The sequence below is a fragment of the Nyctereutes procyonoides genome, unplaced genomic scaffold (assembly GCF_905146905.1).
Source record: "Nyctereutes procyonoides isolate TBG_1078 unplaced genomic scaffold, NYPRO_anot_genome, whole genome shotgun sequence".
NCBI classification, from domain to species: domain Eukaryota; kingdom Metazoa; phylum Chordata; class Mammalia; order Carnivora; family Canidae; genus Nyctereutes; species Nyctereutes procyonoides.
The window spans coordinates 68,909,436-68,934,155 of NW_026575126.1; the positions used below are offsets into that span (position 1 = coordinate 68,909,436).

At 42.6% G+C, this 24,720-nt stretch overlaps 1 protein-coding gene and 1 non-coding gene across 2 annotated transcripts in view; one reads left to right on the forward strand and one right to left on the reverse strand.

Moving 5' to 3' along the window:
* The first annotated feature begins 185 nt into the window (after window positions 1-185).
* STAG3 (stromal antigen 3) overlaps window positions 186-24,720 on the forward strand; it is a 27,872-nt gene continuing 3,337 nt past the window's right edge. Inside the window, exons 1-29 of the mRNA XM_055340588.1 lie at window positions 186-259; window positions 885-1,046; window positions 2,672-2,774; window positions 3,174-3,290; window positions 7,276-7,372; window positions 8,208-8,284; window positions 8,582-8,786; window positions 9,343-9,494; window positions 12,300-12,373; window positions 13,170-13,293; window positions 13,777-13,875; window positions 14,091-14,170; window positions 14,548-14,655; window positions 14,844-14,958; window positions 15,556-15,661; window positions 15,828-15,931; window positions 16,195-16,287; window positions 16,413-16,502; window positions 16,764-16,964; window positions 17,086-17,156; window positions 17,257-17,344; window positions 17,807-17,887; window positions 17,970-18,062; window positions 18,205-18,373; window positions 18,497-18,633; window positions 19,098-19,199; window positions 19,716-19,864; window positions 20,125-20,253; window positions 20,342-20,499. Of these exons, the coding sequence (XP_055196563.1) occupies window positions 895-1,046; window positions 2,672-2,774; window positions 3,174-3,290; window positions 7,276-7,372; window positions 8,208-8,284; window positions 8,582-8,786; window positions 9,343-9,494; window positions 12,300-12,373; window positions 13,170-13,293; window positions 13,777-13,875; window positions 14,091-14,170; window positions 14,548-14,655; window positions 14,844-14,958; window positions 15,556-15,661; window positions 15,828-15,931; window positions 16,195-16,287; window positions 16,413-16,502; window positions 16,764-16,964; window positions 17,086-17,156; window positions 17,257-17,344; window positions 17,807-17,887; window positions 17,970-18,062; window positions 18,205-18,373; window positions 18,497-18,633; window positions 19,098-19,199; window positions 19,716-19,864; window positions 20,125-20,253; window positions 20,342-20,499 (3,274 nt within the window). The 5' untranslated portion in view covers window positions 186-259; window positions 885-894. The remainder of the gene's footprint in view (window positions 260-884; window positions 1,047-2,671; window positions 2,775-3,173; window positions 3,291-7,275; window positions 7,373-8,207; window positions 8,285-8,581; window positions 8,787-9,342; window positions 9,495-12,299; window positions 12,374-13,169; window positions 13,294-13,776; window positions 13,876-14,090; window positions 14,171-14,547; window positions 14,656-14,843; window positions 14,959-15,555; window positions 15,662-15,827; window positions 15,932-16,194; window positions 16,288-16,412; window positions 16,503-16,763; window positions 16,965-17,085; window positions 17,157-17,256; window positions 17,345-17,806; window positions 17,888-17,969; window positions 18,063-18,204; window positions 18,374-18,496; window positions 18,634-19,097; window positions 19,200-19,715; window positions 19,865-20,124; window positions 20,254-20,341; window positions 20,500-24,720) is intronic.
* LOC129520325 (U6 spliceosomal RNA) lies at window positions 5,919-6,022 on the reverse strand. Its single transcript, XR_008666562.1, has one exon. It is a non-coding gene; the product is annotated as a U6 spliceosomal RNA (small nuclear RNA).

The following is a 24,720-nucleotide window of genomic DNA, read 5'->3' on the forward strand; positions in this document are numbered from 1 at the left end:
TGGTGAACACGAGCTTGTGCACGCCCAAGCCTCGCGACAATTGCCAGCAGTGGGACGGGCCGTTGAGCTCGCGCCTGCGCACAGGTGCCTCGTGCCTTCCCGCGTTTTTCTAGATTCTTCCACCCCCCTTCTCCCCTTCCCTCGGAAGAGAAGCCGCTGGCGCCTGTCGTGGAGGTGGGGTGACGGGACAACCCCGAAGGACCCGAAGCAGTGCTCTTTCCTCATCGCTGCCCATCCAGACGTCGCCCTTTTGGGCTCAGTGAGACTCCTCTTGGACCCAAGAATAGGCCCTCTCCCCGCCCTCCCAGCCCTGAGGAGAGGAACTGCCCTCTTCCATGCCTCAGTGGCTTTCTTCACAGAGGCCAGGAACCCTTAGCCCCAGCCCTTAAGAGACTGATAGCCACTGTTTTGAATGGTTAGGAAGCCCCTCAGCCCACTTACCCCAGGATGGGTCTGAGAATGCGATTGCCTTTACTCATTCAGCGTTTCTAACCCTGTTCTAATGGCGGCCACGCCCCAGATTGTTAAGCGCTTTCCATACCATTCCATGTGGAATCAGGCGCCAGCCTGAAAATGAAAGATGGAGTCCTTTTTGTTTTTTGAGTTTTTATTTGTAGCGCGCAGACACGAGCTGGCTGGCAGTCGACAGTTGGACGCCTGCAGAGAGGGATGTCTGCAGAGAGCGACTCCCAACCAGCGTCCGTGGGTCTGTGGTGTCTCCGAACCCCTGATGCCTTAGGGCAAGACTCTTGCCATTTTTTTTGTGCGCCCACATCCCAACCCCGAGTGGCAGAGCAGTCCCCTTGGAGGGAAAGGGGATGGTTGTGGCCGAGGCTGGAGACGTGGTGGCCTAGAGGCCCTCTCTTCTCCTCTTTCTCCTGCAGCTAGACCAGCATGCCTACGCTGCGGTCCTCCTCCTCCCCAAGCACGGTGTCCTCCCCGCTGCGGAGAACAGCAGGAGGTGTTCAGAGGGGCTTTTCTGCGTCCTCCAGTTCATCCGTCAGTGTGCCCTATGGTGACAGGGACTCAGACCAGGCGTCACAGGGGTGAGTGGAGTTGGTGAGAACTTGTATTGCGCGACTTTCTCCAGTGCGGGCAGCTTTCCCCTCTGTATGCCTTTGACTCTGGAAACATAAGAGAAGCTTACTGGTTCAGAATAGTGATCCTCTCCAGCTCTACTGGCTGTTTTTTTGTTTTTTTTTTTTCTTTTTCCTACCTTGTATGTTGTAGGCAACAAAAATAATATATCTTTTTCTAAACCTACCATCCAGCTCTTCCAGACCTTTCTTGAATACATTTGTTTTTTTTAAAAGGTTTTTTTTTAATTTTTATTGATTTATGATAGTCACACACAGAGAGAGAGAGAGGCAGAGACACAGGCAGAGGGAGAAGCAGGCTCCATGCACCAGGAGCCCGACGTGGGATTCGGTCCCGGGTCTCCAGGATCGCGCCCTGGGCCAAAGGCAGGTGCTAAACTGCTGCGCCACCCAGGGATCCCTCTTGAATACATTTGTATATTCAACATGTACAGCCTCTGTCCAGAGCCGGGAGGTGGAGGAGGACAAGTAAAGGGTTCTTTATTTGTTTCCTAACAAGTAGTATATACTTGTTAGTTGGTGTGTTGTGTTCATTTGGGGAATTTTATAAACAGATTGGTCTGTCCTTATCTATGAGCTTACTTTGTGAAGGTTTTAGTAATATATATGTTTTTTTATCTTTCCAGGAAAAAAAATAACCTCATACAAGATCTGATTTATCTCCTGGTTATTTTTTAATTGGCTTCCTCTGACATATATATCAGTGCTACTACTGGGGGCCAGATTATATCTATGTTTTATTTATTTTTATTTTTTTTAATTCATTTATGATAGTCACAGAGAGAGAGAGAGAGAGAGGCGCAGAGACACAGGCAGAGGGAAAAGCAGGCTCCATGCACTGGGAGCCCGATGTGGGATTCGATCCCGGGTCTCCAGGATCGTGCCCTGGGCCAAAGGCAGGCGCCAAACCGCTGCGCCACCCAGGGATCCCCTATATCTATGTTTTAAACTTAACTCTAAAAAAATACTTGTGAACTTGTTTCAAGAGGCGAAATTTAACTATAGGCACATATTAATTTCCAGTTTAGGCATGAATAATGACTTCCTAAGCCATGCTGATTTTTCTCTCTCCCTGCTTAAGCGAATATCATTTTTTTTATTCAGAGAGAATGTTAGGAAAGGGTTGTCATTTCCCCACCTCAGTTTTTCATTTTTAATCTTCACTGCTTTTTTCAAGTTAGTTTTCTTCTAAGATTTTGTCTCCATTCTGTTAACAGTAAACAAATTTATTTAGAAAAATCTCAATAGGGATCCCTGGGTGGCGCAGCGGTTTGGCGCCTGCCTTTGGCCCAGGGCGCGATCCTGGAGACCCCGGATCGAATCCCACGTCGGGCTCCCGGTGCATGGAGCCTGCTTCTCCATCTGCCTGTGTCTCTGCCTCTCTCTCTCTCTCTCTCTCTCTCTCTCTCTCTCTCTGATTATCATAAATAAATAAAAATTTAAAAAAAAGAAAAATCTCAATATATTTTTCCCATGGAAAGGGGGCTATAGTTACAAAGAAATTATGATTCATTTGCCCTTTTATATGGAGGGACTGGGATTTTGTATCTAAAAAGAACCATACTCCCTCATAGGGATAGTGATTCTTTATCAGCTGATGAAGGCAGTGACTTTGAAGACCACCTGAGACGCAACGTGAAGAAGAGAGCAGCAAAACGACCACTGAAAACAACCCCAGTGAGTCATTTGATTTTGTTTTGGTTTTGAACCTGGTCTGGGAAGCATCAAAAGAAAACCTAGAAAAGACTCCAGTGATAAGTTTGATGAAAGGACAAATTTTTATTAAAAAGTGTTAAGGGACACAAGTATGAAGAAGGTAAATTTTGAAGAGAAAAGAATAAAAGAACAGCATTAGGGATACAGAGGAACAGGAATGGGCCTGAGGGGATTTTTTTTTCCTGAGGGGATTTTTAAAAGGAGAAAAATAATAAAGTTGACAATGTAAGAATTAGTTATTTCAGATCTCAGTAACTCAGATTCTGCTGTGAAATTGGTGGTTTAAGCCTACTTGTGTGACAGTTATGAGAGCAAGTGTTAATATCACTTTGCCTAAAAATATTCCTTTATACTTACTAGGTGGCAAAACATCCAAAGAAGGGGTCCCAAATGGTATGTGGTCATGGCCAGAAAGACTCAGAGCCAACAGCCATTGATCTCTTTGATGCTGTGAAAGCTGCCAAAAGTGACATGCAGGTAAAACATTGTCTCACCCTCTGTTTCTTGATACCATCTTACCATCTTGTAGGGTAGAAAGATAAGAGCAAATGTTTACAAAACTGATCTAATGTGGACAATTAAGGAGTATAACATATCAGGAGTCAGAGCTAAGACCATGGAATGAATCCTTGGAATGTCATAAGGGAGACCTTGGGTGTGAGAGAACGCCACAGAACAGGATAGAAATCGAGACAGAGGAGGCAAGCAGTGGCATTGGATAATCTAGAGAGAAATCATGGATATGGGTGGCAGCTTGTTCACTCTTGTCATGTTTTAGCTCCACGTTAACAGTTACATCTAATTCTTTCCCTCCCTGAATTTTTATCCATAATTGTTTTGTAATTCTGATACCATCTAAAAGAGTAGAAAGCTCAAAAGTAGTTTTAAAGAAAATTTGATCACTCAGATCGCTAATCTCAGCTCAAGAAATGAAACATTAATAGTGTCATAGTATATCTTTTCTCCATCTGGCCCACACAGTTCCCTCACCACCCAGAAATAACTTCTAGAGTTAATTTTCTGTTAATCATTCCACTGTCTTTCATTATATTTTTTTGTCACCAGTGAATGAGTTCTTTAAATAAATGAACCATTTTTGTGTAGTCTTCTGTGACTTATTTTGATTGTTTGAGATTTAGTCATATTGTGTACTGTAGATTTTTATAGTTTCTGGAACAGTCTATGTTTTCATACATAAGGAATTTTCTATATATATTTTTTCATTATTGATTTCTAACTTTATTGCATTGTAGTCAGAAAATGTCTTTGAAACTTACAGAGACTAGCTTTATGATTTTGCATTTACTTCATTTCCAAAGCTATTTCACAGTGAAATGATACTTCTTTGATATTTCTACTAGGTTTTCAGGTTTTTGTTTGGTTTTGGTCTGGTATGTCAATTACAGAGATATGTATTAAAATCCACAAAGATGATCTTTTTAGTTACTACTTTTGTATTCACATCTATCTTTGTCTTAAATATTTTGAGTGTTTGTTCCCTAGTAAATTGAACCTTTGTTATGTATTGTCACTTTTTATATTTTAAGACAAAAATTGTTTTTTATAAATATAATCTACATTAGCTTATTTTTATTAGTATTTGCTTAATATCTTTTTCTATACTTTTTTTCCTAAGACTTTATATTTAAGGACCCTCTCCACCCAACTTGGGGCTCAAATTCACAACTCTGAGATTGTCACATGCTTTACTGACTGAGCCAGCCAGGCACTCTTCTTTTTACCTTTTTGTCTCCAGTCTTTCTGTGTATGTTTGGAGTCTGTCTTCTGCATATAGCACATATCTAAATTATGTTCTTTTATCCATTTTGTTAATCTCTCTTTTAACAAGAGAGTTTGATTGATTTACATGTATTGTCACTATTGGTACATATGAATTTATTTCTATCATTTTATGTACTTTTGCTTTATTTTACCTTTTCTGTTTCTTCTTTCTTTGCTTGCTTTTGGTTTTTGTCTTCTATAAGAACCTAAGCACACTTTAATTCTAATTGTCCCTGCAAGTTTTCATGCTGTCTTGTAGTGTTTTATTTATGTCTATTTTCCTTTTTCCAACAAATTAGACATTACTGTTTATACAGTATTTGTATTTACATTTTTATCATTTTGCTTATCATTGTTTCTCACATCTTTAATACAAATTCACTCTCTTGCTGTTCAAGTTTATCCTTTAAATTTTCCTTTAGGTAGTTTACTAGCAAGCTTTTTTTTTCTTGTATGAAATGTCTTTTATTCCTGTTCTTGAAAGGTTATTTGCTGGGTATAGAATCCTAAGATGGTATTTTTCTGTCTCTTCACATTGAAAAGATTATTCCACTGCCTTCTGACTTCATTTGTTGCTGCTGAAGGCCAGCTGCCATCTAAGTTAGCGCTGTCTAGTACAACATGTTGTAATGATGGAAATGTTATGTATCATCATTAATATAGTATCCACTAGCCACATGTGGCTCTTGAGTACTTACTTACAAGTGTGACTGATGTGACTGAGGAACTGGATTTTTAAATTTTTATTTGGTTTAATTTTTAGACCCATATATGGCTAGGGGCTCTAATGTATTTGTGCAGATCTTTTTTTTTTTAAGATTGTATTTATTATTCATGAGAGAGACACACAGAGAGAGGCAGAGACATAGGCAGAGGGAGAAGCAGGCTCCATGCAGGGAGCCCAATGTGGGACTCCATCCTGGGACTCCAGGATCACACCCTGAGCTGAAGGCAGATGCTTAACTGCTGAGCCACCCAGGCACCCCTATTTGTGCAGATCTAATTTGTAAATGGCTTTGTTTGTAAGTGCCATGACATGTAAATACTTTTTAAGTGATCTCTTTTTGCCTTGACTGTTTTTGAGAGTTATTTTTTGTGTTCTGATGTTTTACAGAGTGCTTAAAGATGTAAATTTCCTTTTTATGTGTCATATTTGAAATCTTTTGGCTTCTAGGTTCTGAAGATATCTTTCAACAACTGTGGAAAATTCTCTTCAGATACTGTCCCTTTATCATTCCATTATCTACTTCTGCAATTCATTTAGACATCAATTAGAACTTCTCCCTCTATTCTCCTTGTCTCTTAGTAGCTCTATCAGTATTTCAGTTAGTGTCTCCAGGCTGAATTTTGGGTGTCATCCTTGTGCAAGGGCCATGCTAATCTTCTGTATCGTTCCAATTTTAGTATATGTGCTCTGAAGTGAGCACCCAGGCTGAATTTTGGATAATTTCTTTCTTTTAATCTTCCAGTTCATTCATCTTTTGTTTTGCTGTGTCCAATTTGCTTTTAATCCATTTGTTCAAGTTTCAATTTTATTGTATTTTTCACTTCTATAGATTTTTCCCTCTTTCTTTCTTTCTTTCTTTCTTTCTTTCTTTCTTTCTTTCTTTCTTTCTTTCTTTCAAGATTTTCTTTCTTTATTCATGAGAGACACACAGAGAGAGACAGAGACATAAGTGGAGGAAGAAGCAGGGTTCTTGCAGGGAGCCTGATGTGGGACTTGATCCCAGGACCCTGAGATCATGCCCTGAGCCAAAGGCAGACAGTCAACCGCTGAGCCACCCAGGCATCCCTTTTTGCCCTTTTTCAAAAATGATTGTCCTTTGCTTCTACTTTAAAGCTTCAATCTCTTTATTCATAGCATGATTTATAATCTGTAATAACTTTAATGCTTGAAGTCTGAATATAATTCCGCTGTTTTTTCCTGCCAATTCTTATTTTCAGTGCCTTATTTCTTTACTAAGTTTCACGAGGAACTGCTCATTTTTCTAGGAGCTCTATCTGTTAGAATTCTTTGGGCCCCGGGTTACAGGTAGGTTTTTAAGAGAGGAATCTGCACTTGCTTCTGGTAGTTAATTGGGGACATTCCAGGTTCATTTTGAATTAAATTCTCTGATTGACAGTATTCTGATCGTACAGGTCGTGTGGATCTGGACTGCAAATCCAGGACCTGAGACCTGACTTATGGTTATGAATTCTCAAGGGAGAATTCTTTTGTTCCCTTCCACCCCCACACTAGTCCTAACAAGCTGGTTTTGTTGCTTGTTGCCTTCTGGCTTGACTATAGGTTCATTTCTCATTCCTGCTTTCATGATGTGACTTTTTGCAGTACCTAGCTTTATTGCAGAAGCCTCCTTTTAGATCTCTCTTCTTGGAAAACCCAGAGGCTCTATATCCTATGCTCTACATTCCATGCAGCCGTCTGGACAGAGTCAGGATTCCCAGTGTTTAATAGAACTCTTAGGGCAAAAATCAGCTTTCTTATCTCCCAGGATTGATACCTTCACTTCATTTTTGGTCTACATGGAGTTCTACATTTTCATTCTGGTTCAGCAATACATTTTAAAAGATGTTTTTAATATTTTAATCAGAAGTTTTGCTGTTTCAGTTGGGACAATCATATAGGATTTCCTGTCTGTCATATTGCCAGAAACAGAAATCATCCATCTTATTTTCCTAGTCTTTGGTGGATGAGTGGCTGGATAACTACAAGCAAGACCAGGATGCAGGATTTCTGGAGCTTATTAACTTTTTCATCCGATCTTGTGGGTGTAAAGGTGAGGAAACTCCTATCCCTTTGTAATCCTTAACTCTCTGTACCTATGTCATGAAACTTTTGCTACATTTAAATGAGTGGGACTAGGTATTTCCTAAATAAAGAGAGAAGGTAAAGCATGAGAAAAATTTCACTGATTTGAATACATTGTAGATTGGTAAATAGGGAAGTGATTAGTAAGGGAACTATGTTGATTTGGAGCTAAGACCCTTTGGGGAAAAATAACTAATCACACTAATGTGATGAAGATGATATTCACAAATTTGAAAGTAGACTATTAGACACCTTTTAGTCTTCCTTTCTCTAGATGAAATAATCATTTATCCTTATTTCTCAGCCACTTCCTTCCATATTTTTCCACTGAAGCTGTGGGCCCTCCACATCCTCAGAGGTCATGACCTAATTTATTGGGGCAAGATAATCCTAGGCAAGCAGTATTACAGGAATCCAGAACTGGTGTAGTTTTATTGCTTTATTTTTTGTTTGGATTTTTTTTTTTAAGTAGGCTCCATGCTCAGTGTGGGGCTTGAACTCACTAGCTTAAGATCAAGAGTCATGTGCTTTACCGACTGAGCCAACCAGATGCCCATTTGGATTTTTTTAACCATTGTTTTCTATTGCTTTCCATTTCTTGATTCCTTTGGGTTCTCTAAAGAGGTTGCTTTATAATAGATACACAGTTAGATTGTAGCAGATTTAGGACTAGGATTCAGGTCTTCTGATTCCCCACCTACGCTCTTTTCAGTGTATTCCCCTAGCTCATCTTCAGGTATATGTGTAAATGGTCAGTGTCTTGTTATCTTTCTCTTAAGTATCTCATCTCCTCCATTCCTCAGGCATTGTGACACCTGAGATGTTCAAGAAGATGTCCAATTCAGAGATCATCCGGCACCTAACAGAACAATTTAATGAGGTGGAGGAAGACAATCAGGATCCTCTTGCCACTCTTATTTCAAAATACAAGGCCCATTATCCCCCTTTTTCTGATTCTGGGAAATAGGATAGCTTTTGGAAGGAGGAGTTAAGTTTCTTGTGGGAAAAAGGGACCTGTAGGTGTTATCTCAATATGCTTCTATAGTTGAATACAGCAGGGAATGAGGTATAGCAAAGATACATCTTTACTGTACTATTGGGTTTTGACATACAGAGTCCCTACAGCTTCATAGACGTGGTAACACTTTTCTCATCTTTTTCATAAACCCTTCTGTAGGACTCAGGAGACTATCCCCTGACAGCACCAGGTCCATCCTGGAAGAAGTTCCAGGGAAGCTTCTGTGAGTTTGTGAAGACCTTGGTCTATCAGTGCCAGTATAGCCTTCTCTATGATGGCTTCCCCATGGACAACCTCATCTCCCTGCTCACTGGCCTCTCGGACTCCCAGGTCCGGGCCTTCCGTCACACCAGCACCCTAGCGGGTGAGCACTCATTTGAGTGTCTAAGTGTTCTCTGGGGGATTTCCTCTGTTCTTTGGTCCCGATCTTTTTTTTTTTTCTCTCTCTCTCTCTGTCTTAGCCCTTTACTTCAAGGCCAGGCTTCTCTTACCTTGAACTTGCAATCAAGTTTCTCACTAGTAGTATGGTATTAAAAAAAAAAAAAGTGGGTTACAATGACAATTAACAGCTTTAACTTGTTTCCCATAGCTCATCTGCTGGGAATATGCTGAGGATTAAATGAAGCCCAAAAGAGGGAGAAAAAATGTCCGTTCAGGACAGTAGGTCTTCGGATTTTAGGGTTACTCTGCTCTAGCTTTTCATTTTTTACTGCCCTTTTCTTTTTTTTTTCCTTCCTTTTCTGTTTTTGGTGGCAGTGGTGGTAGCAGTCATAGTATGTTTTCCCCAACTGCCTCATTCCCTGCTTCCTCCTCCTCTTCCCACTGGAACCACAAGAAGGTTTTTTCCTTTCTTTTTGAACCTATCCTCCCTCTTCCAACCTAAGTAATAATTCCCCTTTCTTATTTTTCCTGGCTCAAAGCCATGAAGCTGATGACCTCCCTGGTAAGAGTTGCCCTCCAGCTGAGTCTGCACAAAGACAATAATCAGCGACAGTATGAGGCTGAACGAAATAAGGGGCCAGGACAGAGAGCACCTGAGCGGCTAGAGAGCCTGTTGGAGAAGCGCAAAGAAGTAAGAAATGTTTCCTGCCTCTTCTCTCCCTCTCTCCCAGTTGCCATCCAGTGCTGCTGCCTTGAGGGCCTGAGCACTTCTCTTTGCTAAGACACAGGCCCCTATGCAACGTTTTCAGGTCATGAAAAGTGGGGTCTGATGGTCTTAATAGAGCCATAATGTTAGATGTCACTGACGCTTGTTTCTGGAATGTATGCTCATTGAATTATTTCTAATTTAGAATAAACTTTATAGAGTTCCTCATAATTCCACTTTTGCTTAGTCTCCATGTCTATGTTCATTATCAAAAATGTGTTTAAGTGTTGTGCTTGCATCTTGTGCAAGGAGTTAACTTTTTATTTTCTGGTCAAGTATACAGTCTGCAGGTCATCACAGGAGTACTAATGGCCAGCCACTGACAAGGGAGGCCAACTGTTCAAGGACTGGGAAGCAATAGGCCTTTCACTCATTCCTGGGTTTCAGTTCTGTTCCAATTACCTACTAGTTCCGTGGCCTTATGTAACCTCTAAGCTTCCGTTTCCTTTTCTGTAAAAAGGGGATAATTCTACCTTTTTATGAAGATTAAATGAGATGGTGAGTGAATTGCCTAGTCTGGCACATTGTAGGTACTTGCTTTATCCTTTCAAACTTAAAGACCACTGGAGGGGATGTAAGCTCTAACAAAATCTTTTACACTGATTAAACCTTCAAACAGTTATGTATGTCATGCGACCCTGATTTTCTCCCTACCCTCCTATACTGTCTGAGGCTCCCCCAGCATGAGGTTGGCAGGACTCCCCATGTCTTAACTGCACTGTTTTCCCATCCCTCACCAAGGTCTCTTCCAAAATAAGCCTTTCTTAACTCTCATTGTTTTCAATGTCAGTATGATCTTAAACCTTTTGTATGTTAGGTCTTAAATGGTGTCTACCACATGAATCTCTTTTTGACTTGTCTAGGTTCTTCAGTTATTATTTGTCTTTTGGCTTTTAATTTATTTTATTTTTTTATTATTTTTTTAAAGATTTTATTTATTCATGAGAGACACAGAGAGGCAGAGACACAGGCAGAGAGAGAAGCAGGCTCCATGCAGGGAGCCCGATGTGGGACTCGATCCCGGAACTCCAGGATCCCTTGGCCCTGGGCCAAAGGGAGGCACTCAACCACTGAGCCACCCAGGCATCCCTGTTTTTTGGCTTTTAATCTCTTCCTCCCTACTGTTTTCTTATAAATGTGTGTAGATCTTTGATCTTCCTTTTACTCTTCTCTGTGAACTACTCCATCTCTGTCCTTCCTCTTAGTATTTCTTAATATCCAACTGAATTCTTTTTTGCTACCTAGCTTCTGTCCCCATTTTTCTTTGAAATTATTCTCTCCAAACCAGTGACTTCCTAATCCATATGGTCAGTGGTCTTTTCTCAATCTCCTTTATCCAAACTTCTGTAGAATTTGGTAGTAATGGCACACTTTTCTCCTTTTCTCCATCCCTTTTCTCCTTCATTTTAAAAAACATTTATTTGAGAGAGCATGCATGTGTGAGTGGCAGGGAAGGGCAGAAGGAGGGGGCAGGGGGAGAGAGAGAGAGAATCCTCCAGCAGACTCCTTGCTGAGCACAGAGCCCAACACAAGACTCTATCCCAGGATCCTGAGATCTTGATCTGAGTAAATCAAGAGCTAGCCGATTAACCAATTGAGCCATCTAAGTGCCCCTTCCTTTTCAATATGAAATTTTCTAAATGTTGTGAGAGGTAGAGACACTGGTAGAGTGAACACTGTATACAAATTATTTAGATTTAACAACTAATATTTCACTATATTGCCTCATCCAGTTTGATATTTTATAGTAAATTATGGTCATTGGTATTTCCACCTAAGACTTAAAACATGTACTTTACCAGATACAAAAAAATTCATCTAAAAAATGATCCCCCCCAAAAAATGATCTCCACATTAGCCCAATGCCATTTTCACATTCAAAAATATTAATAATGATTTCTTAATATTTTCCAATCCAGTTCATATTTAAATTTCCTGATCTGTCCTAAAAATGCCTTTTATAGTTAATTCCATCCAGGATTTAAATTAAGGATTATGCACCGTATTTATTATATTTCTTAAGTCTGTCATAATCTTGTGTAGAACCTCTGCCTCCCCCATTTTCCCCCAGTATGTTGATTTATTGAAGAGGTAGGGTCAATTGTCTTAAAGAATGTTCTCTTATAACCCCGCTTCCTTGTTGTTCTTGTCAGTCTCTTTATAATTCTGCTTCCTTGATAACTATCATTCATCTAATCCAGGGTTCCCAACAATGGCACTATTGACATGGGGGCTGTCCTGCCATTGCAGGATATTTAACAGCATCCCTGGCCTCTATCCACTAGATGGCAGTAGTACCCCCTCCCAGTCTTAACCACCAAAAATGTTTTCAGAAGTTGCTAAATGTTCCCTGAGGGGCTCCCAGTTGAGTACCATTGGTCTAATCTCTTATTTTTTTGTTTTTTATTAGTTCTAGTTTTTCTGTTAAACTGCATTTATTAAAAATTCATTTTCTCAGTTGTTAGTCAAAAATGTATATAACTGCCAGCTAGTACCTCTGGATAGTCAAAGATAGCCAGAATAACCAGATCCAGAGGGGAGATATTATTTTTTCCAAATACAAAGAAACCTCTGAGGCATTAATTGACTCTATAGCTTCTTCTAGAATTAGAAGGTTTTCAGGGGTTCAGACTGTGTCCTGTAATAGGAAGTAGATGGGAGTCATACTTTATTTTTATGGCCTTAGGCCATAAAATGAGAAAGATTGACCTGTTCTTCCCTGTCCTCCAGCTCCAGGAGCATCAAGAGGAGATTGAGGGGATGATGAATGCCCTCTTCAGGGGTGTCTTTGTGCACCGGTACAGGTGAGTGAATGGGCTCCCCTTGTTGAAGTAGCTGGTCCTTGGTTATAGAATCTGTAAAAAGTAGCAAGGCCCCCACTCTGACCCTGGTTATTTGGTTAGTTCTAGCGCTAATGCAGCTGGAGCAAAAACTGTGACAACAGATGTTTTGAATTCATGAAGTTTAGTTCATCCCCAACTACAAAGACTCTTGTAAGCTCTTTTGAGAGAGAAAATAACAGAATAAGGCATTTTCGATATTATTTTGCACCAGCTTTGCGGAGGACCTTCCCTTCCTCATCTTCCTGGGACTGGAGACCTGAGAGGACAAGAGCAAAGAGCCAAAAGGCAGGGCTTTTCTGAGGGTGTGCAACTTCGCAGGCCTTTTCCTAACCCAGCCTGCTGTGTCACTGTGCTAAAGGCAGGGGAGGTCTACACTGTTTAAAAGAACTGGTGGAATGAAGTTAAAAATAGTGTCCATATTTTTTTCCTCAGTCAACAAGATTTCAACCTCTGCCTTTCCAAGAACTCTTCAGCTGATTTAATCTTCTCTTCAAGTGGAAGTTTAGCCAATGGTTAGATTAACTTCCAAAGTCAGTTTTAAAGGGGGCAGGGAGGATAAGCTCAATTATTTTCTGAAGTATTACAGAAAGAAAAGGTTTATGTTTTATGTGTTTACATTGGGAAGAGGAAATGGAAGGCATGAAGCATGGCATTTAGTGAAGAAAATCATTTCTTCTATGGCAGGAAGATATGTGGGAGGATGGAAAGTGAGTTTGGAGAGAAGGTAATAGGGGTCCATTTACCTGTCTGTGCCTAGGGATGTCCTTCCTGAGATCCGTGCTATCTGCATCGAGGAGATTGGGTCTTGGATGCAAAGCTACAGCACATCTTTCCTCACTGACAGCTATTTGAAATATATTGGCTGGACCCTGCATGATAAGGTGAGTGTTGAAGTCAGTCCTTTTTTTTCCTGTTGCCTTCACCCTCTTTTGTGCCCTGAGACACTGCAGCTTTTCCTGGTCCTGCCACTTGGAAACTTCACCAGTGATCAGCCCATCAAGGAACCCAGTGAACCACAAAACTCCCTGGTATTGGGAAGGGTAGGATAAACCAGAAGAGAGGTACATCCAAGAGATGGAACACCTCCAAACCAGAGTAGAGAAAGACTTTCCCTAGGAAAAAGCAAGAAAGCTAGGAAGAACAAGAAATGGATAGTAAGATGGGTACTAGGGTTGTAGCCAAACCAGCCTTTTCATGATGATTGCTCAATTCTGCTTAACCTTTTTGTTTGTTGTCTGAGTCCTCCCAAAGTCCTCAGCATGGAGGCACCAAGGCCCAGAAAGAGTAATCTGTGTAAGGGGTATGGAGGCCCAGTGGGGGTTGGGTAGAGGAGTAGTCAGTTATGCTTCCATTTTCCTCAATAGCACCGAGAAGTCCGTCTGAAGTGCCTGAAGGCTCTAAAAGGGCTGTACAGCAGCCAGGATTTGACTGCCCGCCTGGAGCTCTTCACCAGCCGCTTCAAGGTGAAATTGGGGCCATACTCCTGTGCTTGACTCTTTCTGGTGGTTCCTGTTTCCCCACCTTATCTTTCCATTCCTGTTGCTCTTATGTATGTGTAGCTATCCCAGCATCTGCTTCTGTGCCTTTTTTTTTTTAAGGAATCTCTCAAATTCTATGAGAGTATGATGTTTGGGCATGAGTATGATGAAGTTTTGAGCAGTGTGCTCTTTCCTTACAGGACCGGATGGTTTCCATGGCCATGGACCGAGAGTATGATGTGGCGGTGGAGGCTGTCAAGTTACTAACCCTTATCCTAAAGTGAGTCCTGGGGAGTGGAGAGGCATGCATCTCATACTTTTACCTTTCTAACATCAGACAGGCCCTTCCAGAGTCCTAGCCCTCCACCTGTCATAAGTTGATTCTTTCTTATGTGTGGGTTGAAACATAGAGGTCATTTCTGAGTTGCAGCATCTCTGGGAAAATTTCCATCTTCTCTAACTCTCTACTCCTCTGTCTTCCATTCTTCCACTTGTTTAAAAGTTCTTTGTCAATTAATCCTTGTTGCTTTTTTTTTCTTTTTGGTTCATCTTTTGGATTGTTCCAAATCTTCATTTGCCTCTTTTGGTTTCTAGCCCTGGGTTGTGCTGGAGGACAACAGTCATATCTACCTGCTTTTTATTCTTTTCTCTTGGCAGGAACATGGAAGGGGTACTGACAGATGCAGACTGTGAGGGCATCTACCCTGTTGTATATGCCTCTAACCGAGCCCTGGCGTCTGCTGCAGGGGAGTTTCTGTACTGGAAGTGAGTAAGGGCCTCTCATTTGTTCCTATAATACTATCTGTTGTTGTTTTCTCTCAACTCCTTGAGGTTTCCCTTGGCTCTGCACTTTTTCTTATACCTTTCCTTGGACTCTTTCTGTCCCCCGTAGTGATTATTCCACTCCTCATTTGCTCCCATGTGTGGCCTTTTCCCCATGTTCATTCTACCAGGCTCTTCTACCCTGAATGTGAGACTAGAACAGTGGGTGGGAGAGAGCGACGCCGAAGTCCACGTGCCCAGAGGACTTTCTTTCACCTTTTGCTGTCCTTCTTTGTGGAGAGTGAGGTGATGTATGGGAAAGTATTATTTGGCTGTGGTGTATAAGACCTGCTGGTGGAGAAAGATGGGAGCTGGCACTGTGGGAAGGAAAGACATAGTTTAACAGTAGCCACTTTCCAGAATTTTCTAATGTGGCTTCAGTATTAACATGTATCTTTTTCAAATAAAATCTTATCATTTTGCAATGACGTGGGTGAAACTAGAGGATGTTATGCTAAGTTGCAGTAAGTTTCTCAGAGAAGGACAAGTATCATATAATTTCACTCATCTGTAGAATTTAAGAAACAAAACAGAAGATTATAGGGAAAGGGAGGGAAAGATAAAGTAAGATGAAATCAGAGAGGAAGACAAGCCATAAGAGACTCTTAACTCTAGGAAACAAGCTGAGGGTTGTGGGGGCGGTGGGGGGAGGGGAATGGAGTAACTGGGTAATGGGCATTAAAGAGGGGCACATGATGTAATGAGCACTGGGTGTTATATGCAACCTATGAATCGCTGCACTTTACCTCTGAAACTAATAATACACTGTATGTTAATCAATTGAATTTAAATAAAGTAAAATTTTAAAAATGTAAAAAAAACAACATGTACCTTCTTCCACAGCTCCATGACCATGCTGTTTACTTAGTAGACAGCCTGTGGGACTGTGCAGGGTCTCAGCTAAAGGACTGGGAGAGTCTGACCAGCCTGCTGCTGGAGAAGGACCAGAGTGCGTACTGTGTAGTAGCCAGAGGAGGGGACTTTTCACCTCCTAGTAGGAAACCAAGAGTCTTATAAAGGCAGAGGTGTCATGGGTAGTGGGGAAGTTGGAGTAACTTGGAGATGAAGGATGACTAATTTGTGATTCTATGTTTTTCATCCTCCTGCTGACCCAGACTTGGGCGATGTGCAGGAGAGCACACTGATAGAAATCCTCGTGTCCAGTGTTCGGCAAGCTTCAGAGGGTCACCCACCTGTGGGGCGGATCACTGGCAGGAAGGTACAGCATGAAGGGTGGGTGGATTGGTTAGCAATATTAAATCCAGATAGGCATTGTCACTCCTTATCCCTAGGATAAGGGTGCCCATTCTCTGCCTCTCAAAGAATTCCATTTCTAGAAAAAAATCTGAAGGAGTTGCTAAATGAATTCTCTCTTCTTCCTGGGCAGATAAGGTTGTGGGGGAAGAGGGATACATATCTACACCCTCTGGAGCCACTGTTTTTCTGCACATTTCCCTCCACCCCCCAAATGACTAATTCCAGGGCTTAACCCCAAAAGAACGTAAGATCCAAGCCGACGACAGGGTGAAGCTGACAGAGCATCTCATCCCTCTGCTGCCCCAGCTTCTGGCCAAGGTAGAGCTGCCCCACTGTTCAGTATCTGGGAGTGAGCAGTGAATGGAAATGGCCTTCAGTGAGGACTGGGAGTAGGACTTAGCATATGTGAACTAGTAAGTAGCTCTCCCTCTCAATCTCTGCAGTTCTCAGCTGATGCGGAGAAGGTTGCTCCCCTGCTCCAGCTTCTCAAGTACTTTGACCTCAACATTTACTGTACTAGGCGCTTGGAGAAGGTGAGGAGAGGAACATATAGTTCTATACCTTGCTGCTTCCTTGCTAGGACCAGAGGTTCTACTGCCAGTGTCTGGTTCTTCTCAAGAACCTGGGTTCCAGAAAAATCAGTAAGCCTACCCTTTCAGAGACATCTTATCCTTGAAGTTTAATGCTTTCAGCCATATTTTTTAAATTTTCCTCAGCACTCCTCCCCTCCAGAAGACTTGCTCTCTCCCTTGCTCCCCCACAACATGATCTTCTCTCACCTGTCTCTCTGTTAGCATCTGGAGCTATTCTTACAGCAACTCCAGGAGGTGGTGGTGAAGCATGCAGAGCCTGCAGTGCTTGAGGCTGGTGCTCATGCCCTCTATCTGCTCTGTAATCCTGAGTTCACCTTCTTCAGCCGGGTAGACTTTGCCCGCAGCCAGCTAATGGACCTGCTGACTGACCGCTTCCAGCAGGAGCTGGAAGAGTTGCTGCAGGTAGGAAGTGGGGCTGAAAGATGGGACACCCCAAACTTGGGCCCTAGGGGGCCACGAGATGGGGCACATGAATCTAGGAGTTTTGGGGAAAATCCCATTGTGGATCCTCTTTCTTCCTCAGTCATCCTTCCTAGATGAGGATGAGGTGTATAGTCTGGCAGCCACTCTGAAGCGCCTCTCTGCCTTCTACAAGTGAGCATCTCATCTCCTGTTCCTTCCTGTTTCTGCTGGTGTCTGTGGTGTTGATTCCTCCTGTTTGTTCCTGCGTAATGTTTCCCTCTCTTTTCTAAAGTGCTCATGACCTAAGTCGCTGGGAGCTCTATGAGCCATGCTGCCGGCTCCTCCAGAAGGCTGTGGACACTGGAGAGGTTCCTCACCAGGCAAGTAGACAAGTCTGAGATGTGGAAGCAGAGAGTTTTTAAGGGCTCTGTGTTTTAGGTGGCTAGTGATTCCAGGCAGTTCCAGGCCCAGGAATGTGGAGTAGACATGAGAGGAAAGTCAGGTGCTTGCTGTTATTCTGTTCCACTCTGGAAGTTGAACTGTACTTTCCAATGTCTGAAAATAGCCATCCTCTCTGGTTTTCTGAGAGTGAAGGATAATGTTGAGGGATTCTAGGAGACAGATAAATAAGGGGGAGGTGGCATTCCTGTTCAAGACAATTCTCTGAAGATTGTCCAGAATTGGTTCTTTTCCCCCCAGAGAAGGAATCATGTGTCTCCCAATATCATTTTCTTTCTTTGCTGCTTTGTATGTGTGTTGCCTATTTGCCTTTCCCTTTCTCCCTTCCTCCCTGTTCCTCCTTCTCCTGACTCATCCATTTTTCCAACATCTGGTTGTTACAGGTGATCCTGCCAGCCTTGACTCTTGTCTATTTTTCCATTCTCTGGACACTAACTCACCTTTCTGGATCAGGTGCCTCCCAGGTGAATATGGGTCTGAGTAGGGGGATTGGGAATGGAGGAGCCTGTGTCTCCATTCCTCCTCCTTAAGCCACTGTCTCCACAGAAGCAGCTGTTGAGTTTAAAGGGCAGGATGGTGGCCTTCTGTGAACTCTGCCAGAGCTGCCTGTCAGATGTGGATTCTGAGATCCAGGAGCAAGTTAGTATTTACTTAGGTGGGACCAAGGAGGCATGTTTCTCCCCGTGGTCAGAGGAAGCCTTGTTCTAAGGGGAAATTAGTTGTATAATTTCCATCTTGATCAACATCCTGTCCTTTTTCAGCATTCTTTTTTTTCCAACAGGCTTTTGTCTTACTGAGTGATCTACTTCTCATCTTCAGCCCTCAGATGATTGTAGGGGGGCGTGATTTCCTTAGACCCCTTGTCTTTTTTCCTGAAGCCACTCTCCAGTCTGAACTAGCCAGCTTCCTCATGGACCATGTCTTCATCCAGCCTGGAGAACTGGGCAGTGGTACAAGGACTCTGTACCTGGGGCTCAGGGAGGGTCTGGGGCTAGGACTGCCTCAGATGTATAAAGGCAGGAGGCCTAAATCTGTGGTTCTAATATTTCCATTCTGCATTTAATGTGAGCCAGGTCATTCCCAGGAGGATCATTTACAGATAGAGCAACTCCACCAGCGGCGCCGCCTCCTGGCTGGGTTCTGCAAGCTGTTGCTTTATGGGGTGCTGGACATGGATGCAGCCTCAGATGTTTTCAAACACTACAGCAAGGTGCAGTGAAGCGTCAGGCTGACCACAACCAGGACTTCCAACACTGGAGGGCTCCGGGCAGGGCGAGGTGGGGGAGGTGGTGGTGTCAGGCTTGCAGGAAAAGTGGGAAGGAAAAGGCAGCAGAAGTTTGGAATAAAGAAACCAAAGAGTCAGTAGTAAGCAATCATGGGGAAAAGCTGTTAGGAAGAAATTCATTGGAAAGGAAATAATCTTATTTCCTTTCCAGAGTTTTTTTTTTTTTCCTGTGAACTAAGTCTCCATAAACTGGAGTGTAACAAAAGAAGAAGAAAAAGAATGGAAGAGGGATCAGTCCTTACAGGATATCTAGATGTGTACCTCAGTTTCCTCAACTCACCATTATATTGATTTCTGTTTATTTTGAGCACCTCACATGAGGAGGGATGTAAAGGAAGAACAGAATGGAATGTCTTGTGAAACATTATCTTCTGTTTCCTGTCCTTCAGTTTTACAAGGACTATGGCGACATCATCAAGGAAACGTTAACTAGAGCAAGGCAGATTGACCGGAGTCATTGCTCCCAGATCCTGCTGCTGAGCCTCAAGCAGGTACTGCCTTCTGCCTGAAGTACCTCAGACCTATGATGTGCCTTCCCTGTAGCCCAGACTGTCTGCTCAACCCTTGGCCATTTAGGATGTGAGATCCTTAAGAGCAGGAACTTTCTAACTTACTTTGACTCTACTTGACAGTCTCCTTCGTAACTAATGGGTCTGTAGAAAGTATTAGTTGTTGGGCAGTTTCCACCCTAACTTCATAGGATTTCAGCTATCAGGGCATAGGAGCAGCACCAGTAAAATGATAGGAATTCCTAATTTTCTTCTAGTCTGTTGTCTCTTAGTGCCTTCAGTTACTACAGATGTTTTTATTGTTCTAGAGCAAAGGTGATGGCTGTCTCTGCAGTAGGGGGCCAGGGGTAGGGGCAGTGTCTGGGAGGAAAGAAAGAGTAAAAGTAGCAGATGGCATCCCAAGTCTTTGAGCATTTCTGGGCAGAGAAGGCAATGCTGTCCTGCTCTCTTCCCACTTGTTCCTCTCTATCCCAAATGTACCATGCTTCGTGGACACAGTTATATACAGAACTGCTACAGGAACAGGGGCCCCAGGGCCTGAATGAGCTTCCAGCCTTTGGTGAGATGAGGGATCTGGCCCGAAGGTTTGCTTTGAGCTTTGGACCCCAGCAGCTGCAGAACCGTGACCTTGTGGTCACACTCCACAAGTAAGGAAGTACTAGTTGGAAGTCAGGGGAGGGTACTTGGATCTTTCTGAGAGGGCTAAGCCAAAGGCTGTATACAGGGAGAGCCGAAGTCTGGTCTTGGAGGGAGGGATAAGCATGTAGAGAAGGCAGTCAGTGTGGCCAGTGGATGTCCTCTGGGAGACAAATGGGAAGGAGAGGGTGGGATGCTTGGGTGGGATGCTTCAGCTCTGGGCAGGACATGGGGAGAGACTGTCTTCTTAAAATAATTCTGCTCCACCAAGGGAAGGCATCAAGTTCTCCTTGTCTGAACCGCCTCCACCTGGCTCCTCCAGTCAGCCCCCAAACCTGGCCTTCCTGGAGCTCCTTTCAGAGTTTTCCCCCCGACTCTTCCATCAGGACAAGCAGCTGCTGTGAGTGGGCGGGTAATGACATGGATCAGGGAAGAAGAAGGGAACAGTGGGTGAGCAGCTCAGCCCCTTTGTCCCACCCCTTCCTTAGACTGTCCTACCTGGAAAAGTGTTTGCAGCGTATCTCCCAGTCACCTGCTTGTCCCTGGGGTCCAGTCACCACCTACTGCCACTCCCTCAGCCCTGTGGAGAACATAGCAGAGACCAGTCCTCAGGGCTGCCCCCGCTACAAGAAAAGGCGTACTGAAGGTAGAGTACCGTGTGTGTGTGTGTGTGTGTGTGTGTGTGTGTGTGTGTGTGTGTGTCTGTCTATCAGGATTCATCATGACTTCTCCGTTTTTAGCTAGTTCATAGATAAGTAGCATTGGTCTTTTGCCTCCTTCAAACTTTGGTCTTTGGTCAAATAAACATTTCACTGAGCATGTGGTGTCATTAAGGGATACTCATTTTCTTCAAGGTTTATCTAGCCAACTAAAAATAGCAAACCTCTGTGAAAAATCACATAGAAACTAATCATAAAACCAAAGATTGAATGAAGAAATCTGTACATTTAAGAGGCCCCTTTTTGCATCTACTATTCTATTGTTTTACAAATTTTAAAGGTTATTACACAAGCTTCATGATTTTACTTTCAGATCACAACCTTTTTTTCTTTTTTAAGATTTTATTTATTCATTCATGAGAGACAGAGAGAGGCAGAGACACAGGCAGAGGGAGAAGGAGGCTCCATGCAGGGAGCCAGATGTGGGACTCAATCCCCAGACCTGGGGTTAACGCAGACACTCAACTGCTGAGCCACCCAGGAGTCCCAAGATCACAACCTGTCTTATAATCTTTTTTTTTTTTTATGATAGTCACAGAGAGAGAGAGAGAGAGGCGCAGAGACATAGGCAGAGGGAGAAGCAGGCTCCATGCACCGGGAGCCCGATGTGGGATTCGATCCCGGGTCTCCAGGATCGCGCCCTGGGCCAAAGGCAGGCGCCAAACCGCTGCGCCACCCAGGGATCCCCCTGTTTTATAATCTAAGATTTTTTTTTAAATTTTCTTTTTAAATACAGTTTCATTTTAAGTAATGATGTCCTAAAAATCACAAATTTGATGTGTTATCATTTGTTTGCAAGGAAACATTTTGAATTACTCCTCCTCCCTGTTCCCCAGTCCTAGGCAGAATCTTTCATCTATTTCCTGTTTCTGGATTTGCCTACTCTAGATATGCATGTAGTGAAATCTTACAACATGGGGCCTTGTATGGCTACCTTCATTTACTTAGCAGAATATTTTCAAGGTTCATTCATGTTTTAGCATATATCAGTACCTCATACTTTCTTATGGCCAAGTAATATTCTGTTATAAAGCTATGCCATGTTTTATTTATGCATTTGCCACTTGATTGACATCTGGGTGGTTTTCACTTTTTTTTAATTGGAATATAGTTGTAACATACAATGTTACATTAGTTACAGGTATACAACATAGTGATTCTGTAACTCTATATGATAACTCTATATGTTATGCTGTACTCACCATAAGTATAGAGATCATCAGTCACCATATAGGCTATCACAATACCACTGACTGTTTTTCCTGTGCTGTACCTTTCATCCCTCCGACTTATTTCATAGCTGGAAAGCCTATACCTTACTCCCCTTCATCCATTTTGCACATCCCCTACACCCTGCCAACCACCAGTTCTCTGTATTTGTGGGTCTGTTCCTGATTTTTCATTTGTTTTGTTCTTTAGATTCCATGTATAAGTAAAATTGTATCATTATTTGTCTTTCTGTGTCTGGTATTTCACTTAGCAGGGATTCTCTAGGTCCATCCATGTTGTCACAAATGGCAGGATCTCTTTAATGAAAGCTAAGTCATGTTCCATTGTATCAGTGTACATACACTCTTTATCCATTCACCTATAGAGGGGCACTTAGGTTGCTTCCATAAGGTTGCTTTCACATTTTGACTGTCGCTGTGGACATTCACATACACGTTTTTGTGTGTACGTATATTTTTAATTCTCTTGAGGTAAACCTAGGAGTGAAATTGCTGGATCATATGGTAACTCTATGTTTAACTTTTCGAGTTCCTACCAAACTGTTTTCCAAAGTTCCTGCATCATTTACAGTCCCAGCGCCAAAATATGAGGGCCCCAGTTTTTCCACATTCCTCACAACACTGGTTATTGTCTTTCCTATCTTTCCCCATCTCCTAGCAATCATGAGGTGGTATCTCATTGTGGTTTAAATTTGCGTTTCCCGGGCAGCCCCGGTGGTACAGCGGTTTGGCGCCGCCTGCAGCCCAGGGCGTGATCCTGGAGACCCTGGATCGAGTCCCACATTGGGCTCCCTGCGTGGAGCCTGCTTCTCCCTCTGCCTGTGTCTCTGCCTCTCTCTCTGTGTCTCTATGAATGAATAAATAAAATCTTAAAAAAATAAATAAAATCTTTAAAAAAAAATTTTAAAAATAAAATATTAAAAAAAATTTGCGTTTCCCTAATAACTAATGTTGAGCGTTTTTTGATGTGCTTTTTGACCATTTGTATATCTTTTTTGGAGAAATGTCTATTCGAATCATTTGCTTATTTTTAAATTGGATTATTTGTCTTCTTGACGAGTCGTAGGAGTTCTTTATATACTCTGGATACAAGTGTCTCATATCAGATATATGATATACAGAATTTTTCTCCCATTCATGTGGGTGTTTTTTTCATTTCCTTGTTGGTAGCCTTTGAAATTAGAAACAGAGCTTCCTAATTTTGGTGAAATCCAAATTACTTAGTTTCTCTTTTGTTGTTTGTGCTTTGGTGTCAGCTTGAGAAATCATCACCTAATCTAAGATCATGAAGTTTTTACACCTGTGTTTTCTTCTAAAAGTTTCTAGTTTTAGCTCTTAGGTTTAGGTCTGTCATCCATTTTGAGTAAATTCATGTATATGGTGTGAGGTAGAGTGTGAGTGTAACTTCTTTTTAACGTCTTTTGCATACCACTTAAGAGTATTTTTATATCACCAGGAAACTGCTTTAATCAGTTAACTAATACTTGTTAAGGACCTATTATGTGTATGATACTGTGTTAGATGTTTGAGAGGCTGGGAAGGATCCTCAAGCAGCTTACTGTCTAATGGGAGAGAGAGGAAACACATTTAAAGAAAATTTAAATTATGAATAGTCACCAGTAAATGATAACTTCCTGAGGATTTAAAGAATTGACAGATGAGTGCCTTAGAATGCAGGGAAGGAAGGTATCACTTTGAGTCCAGTTGATCCAAAGCTTATGAAGATTCACCAGGAAGATGGAATTTAACGGAGCTTGAAAAACAGGTAAGATTTATGTAAGCTGAATAGAAGAAGAGTGAGGAGCATGAACTAGTAGAGTAGCACTAGAAGAACATAGGAAGGTATGTGCTAGCCAAGCTTGTAGATGTATAGTTTGGATGGTTTACCTAACAAAGGGTTTGCAAAGGTAGGAGAAGACTGAAAAGAGTGGTTTCATTGTCCTTTCAGCAGATATTCATTGAGCGCTATATGCTGGGAATAAAGCAGTGCACGAATAAAGACAAATCTATCTTCTTTAGAGAGTGGCAGGTCGTGATGTGTGCTTGGTGGGAAAGCAGGAAGCAAGTGAGCAAACACTGGGGAAGCAGGAGCTTCAGTCTCCTCATGAGGGATGAGGGAGGCCTGGTGGAGCCTTTGAGTGTTGGGCAAAGATCTCAAGGAAGGGAGCGGGGGTGCCTGGTGTATATAGAAGAGCATAGAGCATCCCCAAAGGAGCACCAGTGCCCAGGGGATGTACCTGGCATGTTCTGGGAACAGCTGAGAAGGTCAGATGGCAGATGGGGAGAGTATGTGGGATAGAAGACTAGAGAGCTTGGAAGAGCGCAGAGCTTATGAGGCAGGGTACAGACTCTGGCTTTTACTCAGCAGTGAAATGGAAAACAGGATCTCTTTTATGTTTTTAAAGGCTTCTCCTGGGTGCTGTGTTGAGAATGGACTGTAGAGGGGCAAGGGCAGGAGCAAAGGAACAGCAAGGAGGCTGTGGAGTGAGTAGACCTGGGGGAGTGGTGGTGCTGGTGAGAAGTGGCCAGATCCTGGATATATTTCTAAGGTATCACTCATAGGATTTCTTGACCAGTTGGATGTGGGATGTAAGACTGGAGTTGAGGGTTGATTTGGCCTAAAAAGAGGATTTTAGCCTAACAACTGGGGATGATGGCATTGCTACCAACTGAGATAGGGAAGGTGATAAGTAAGCAGAATGAAGCCCCAGTTTTGGCCACGTTGTCACAGGTGGAAGTGCTGGACGGACAGCTGGGGATAGGAGCTGGGGGAGAGGCAGATGCTTGAGATAAATTTGGGAGTTGGTATTCAAAAATGGGAAGCTGTGTGGCTAAGGAAACCAGTGAAGATGGAGGATAGGAGAGGCTGAAGGGTTGAGCCCTTGGGCATCACGCCATGAATGCATTGAGGAGGGGAGG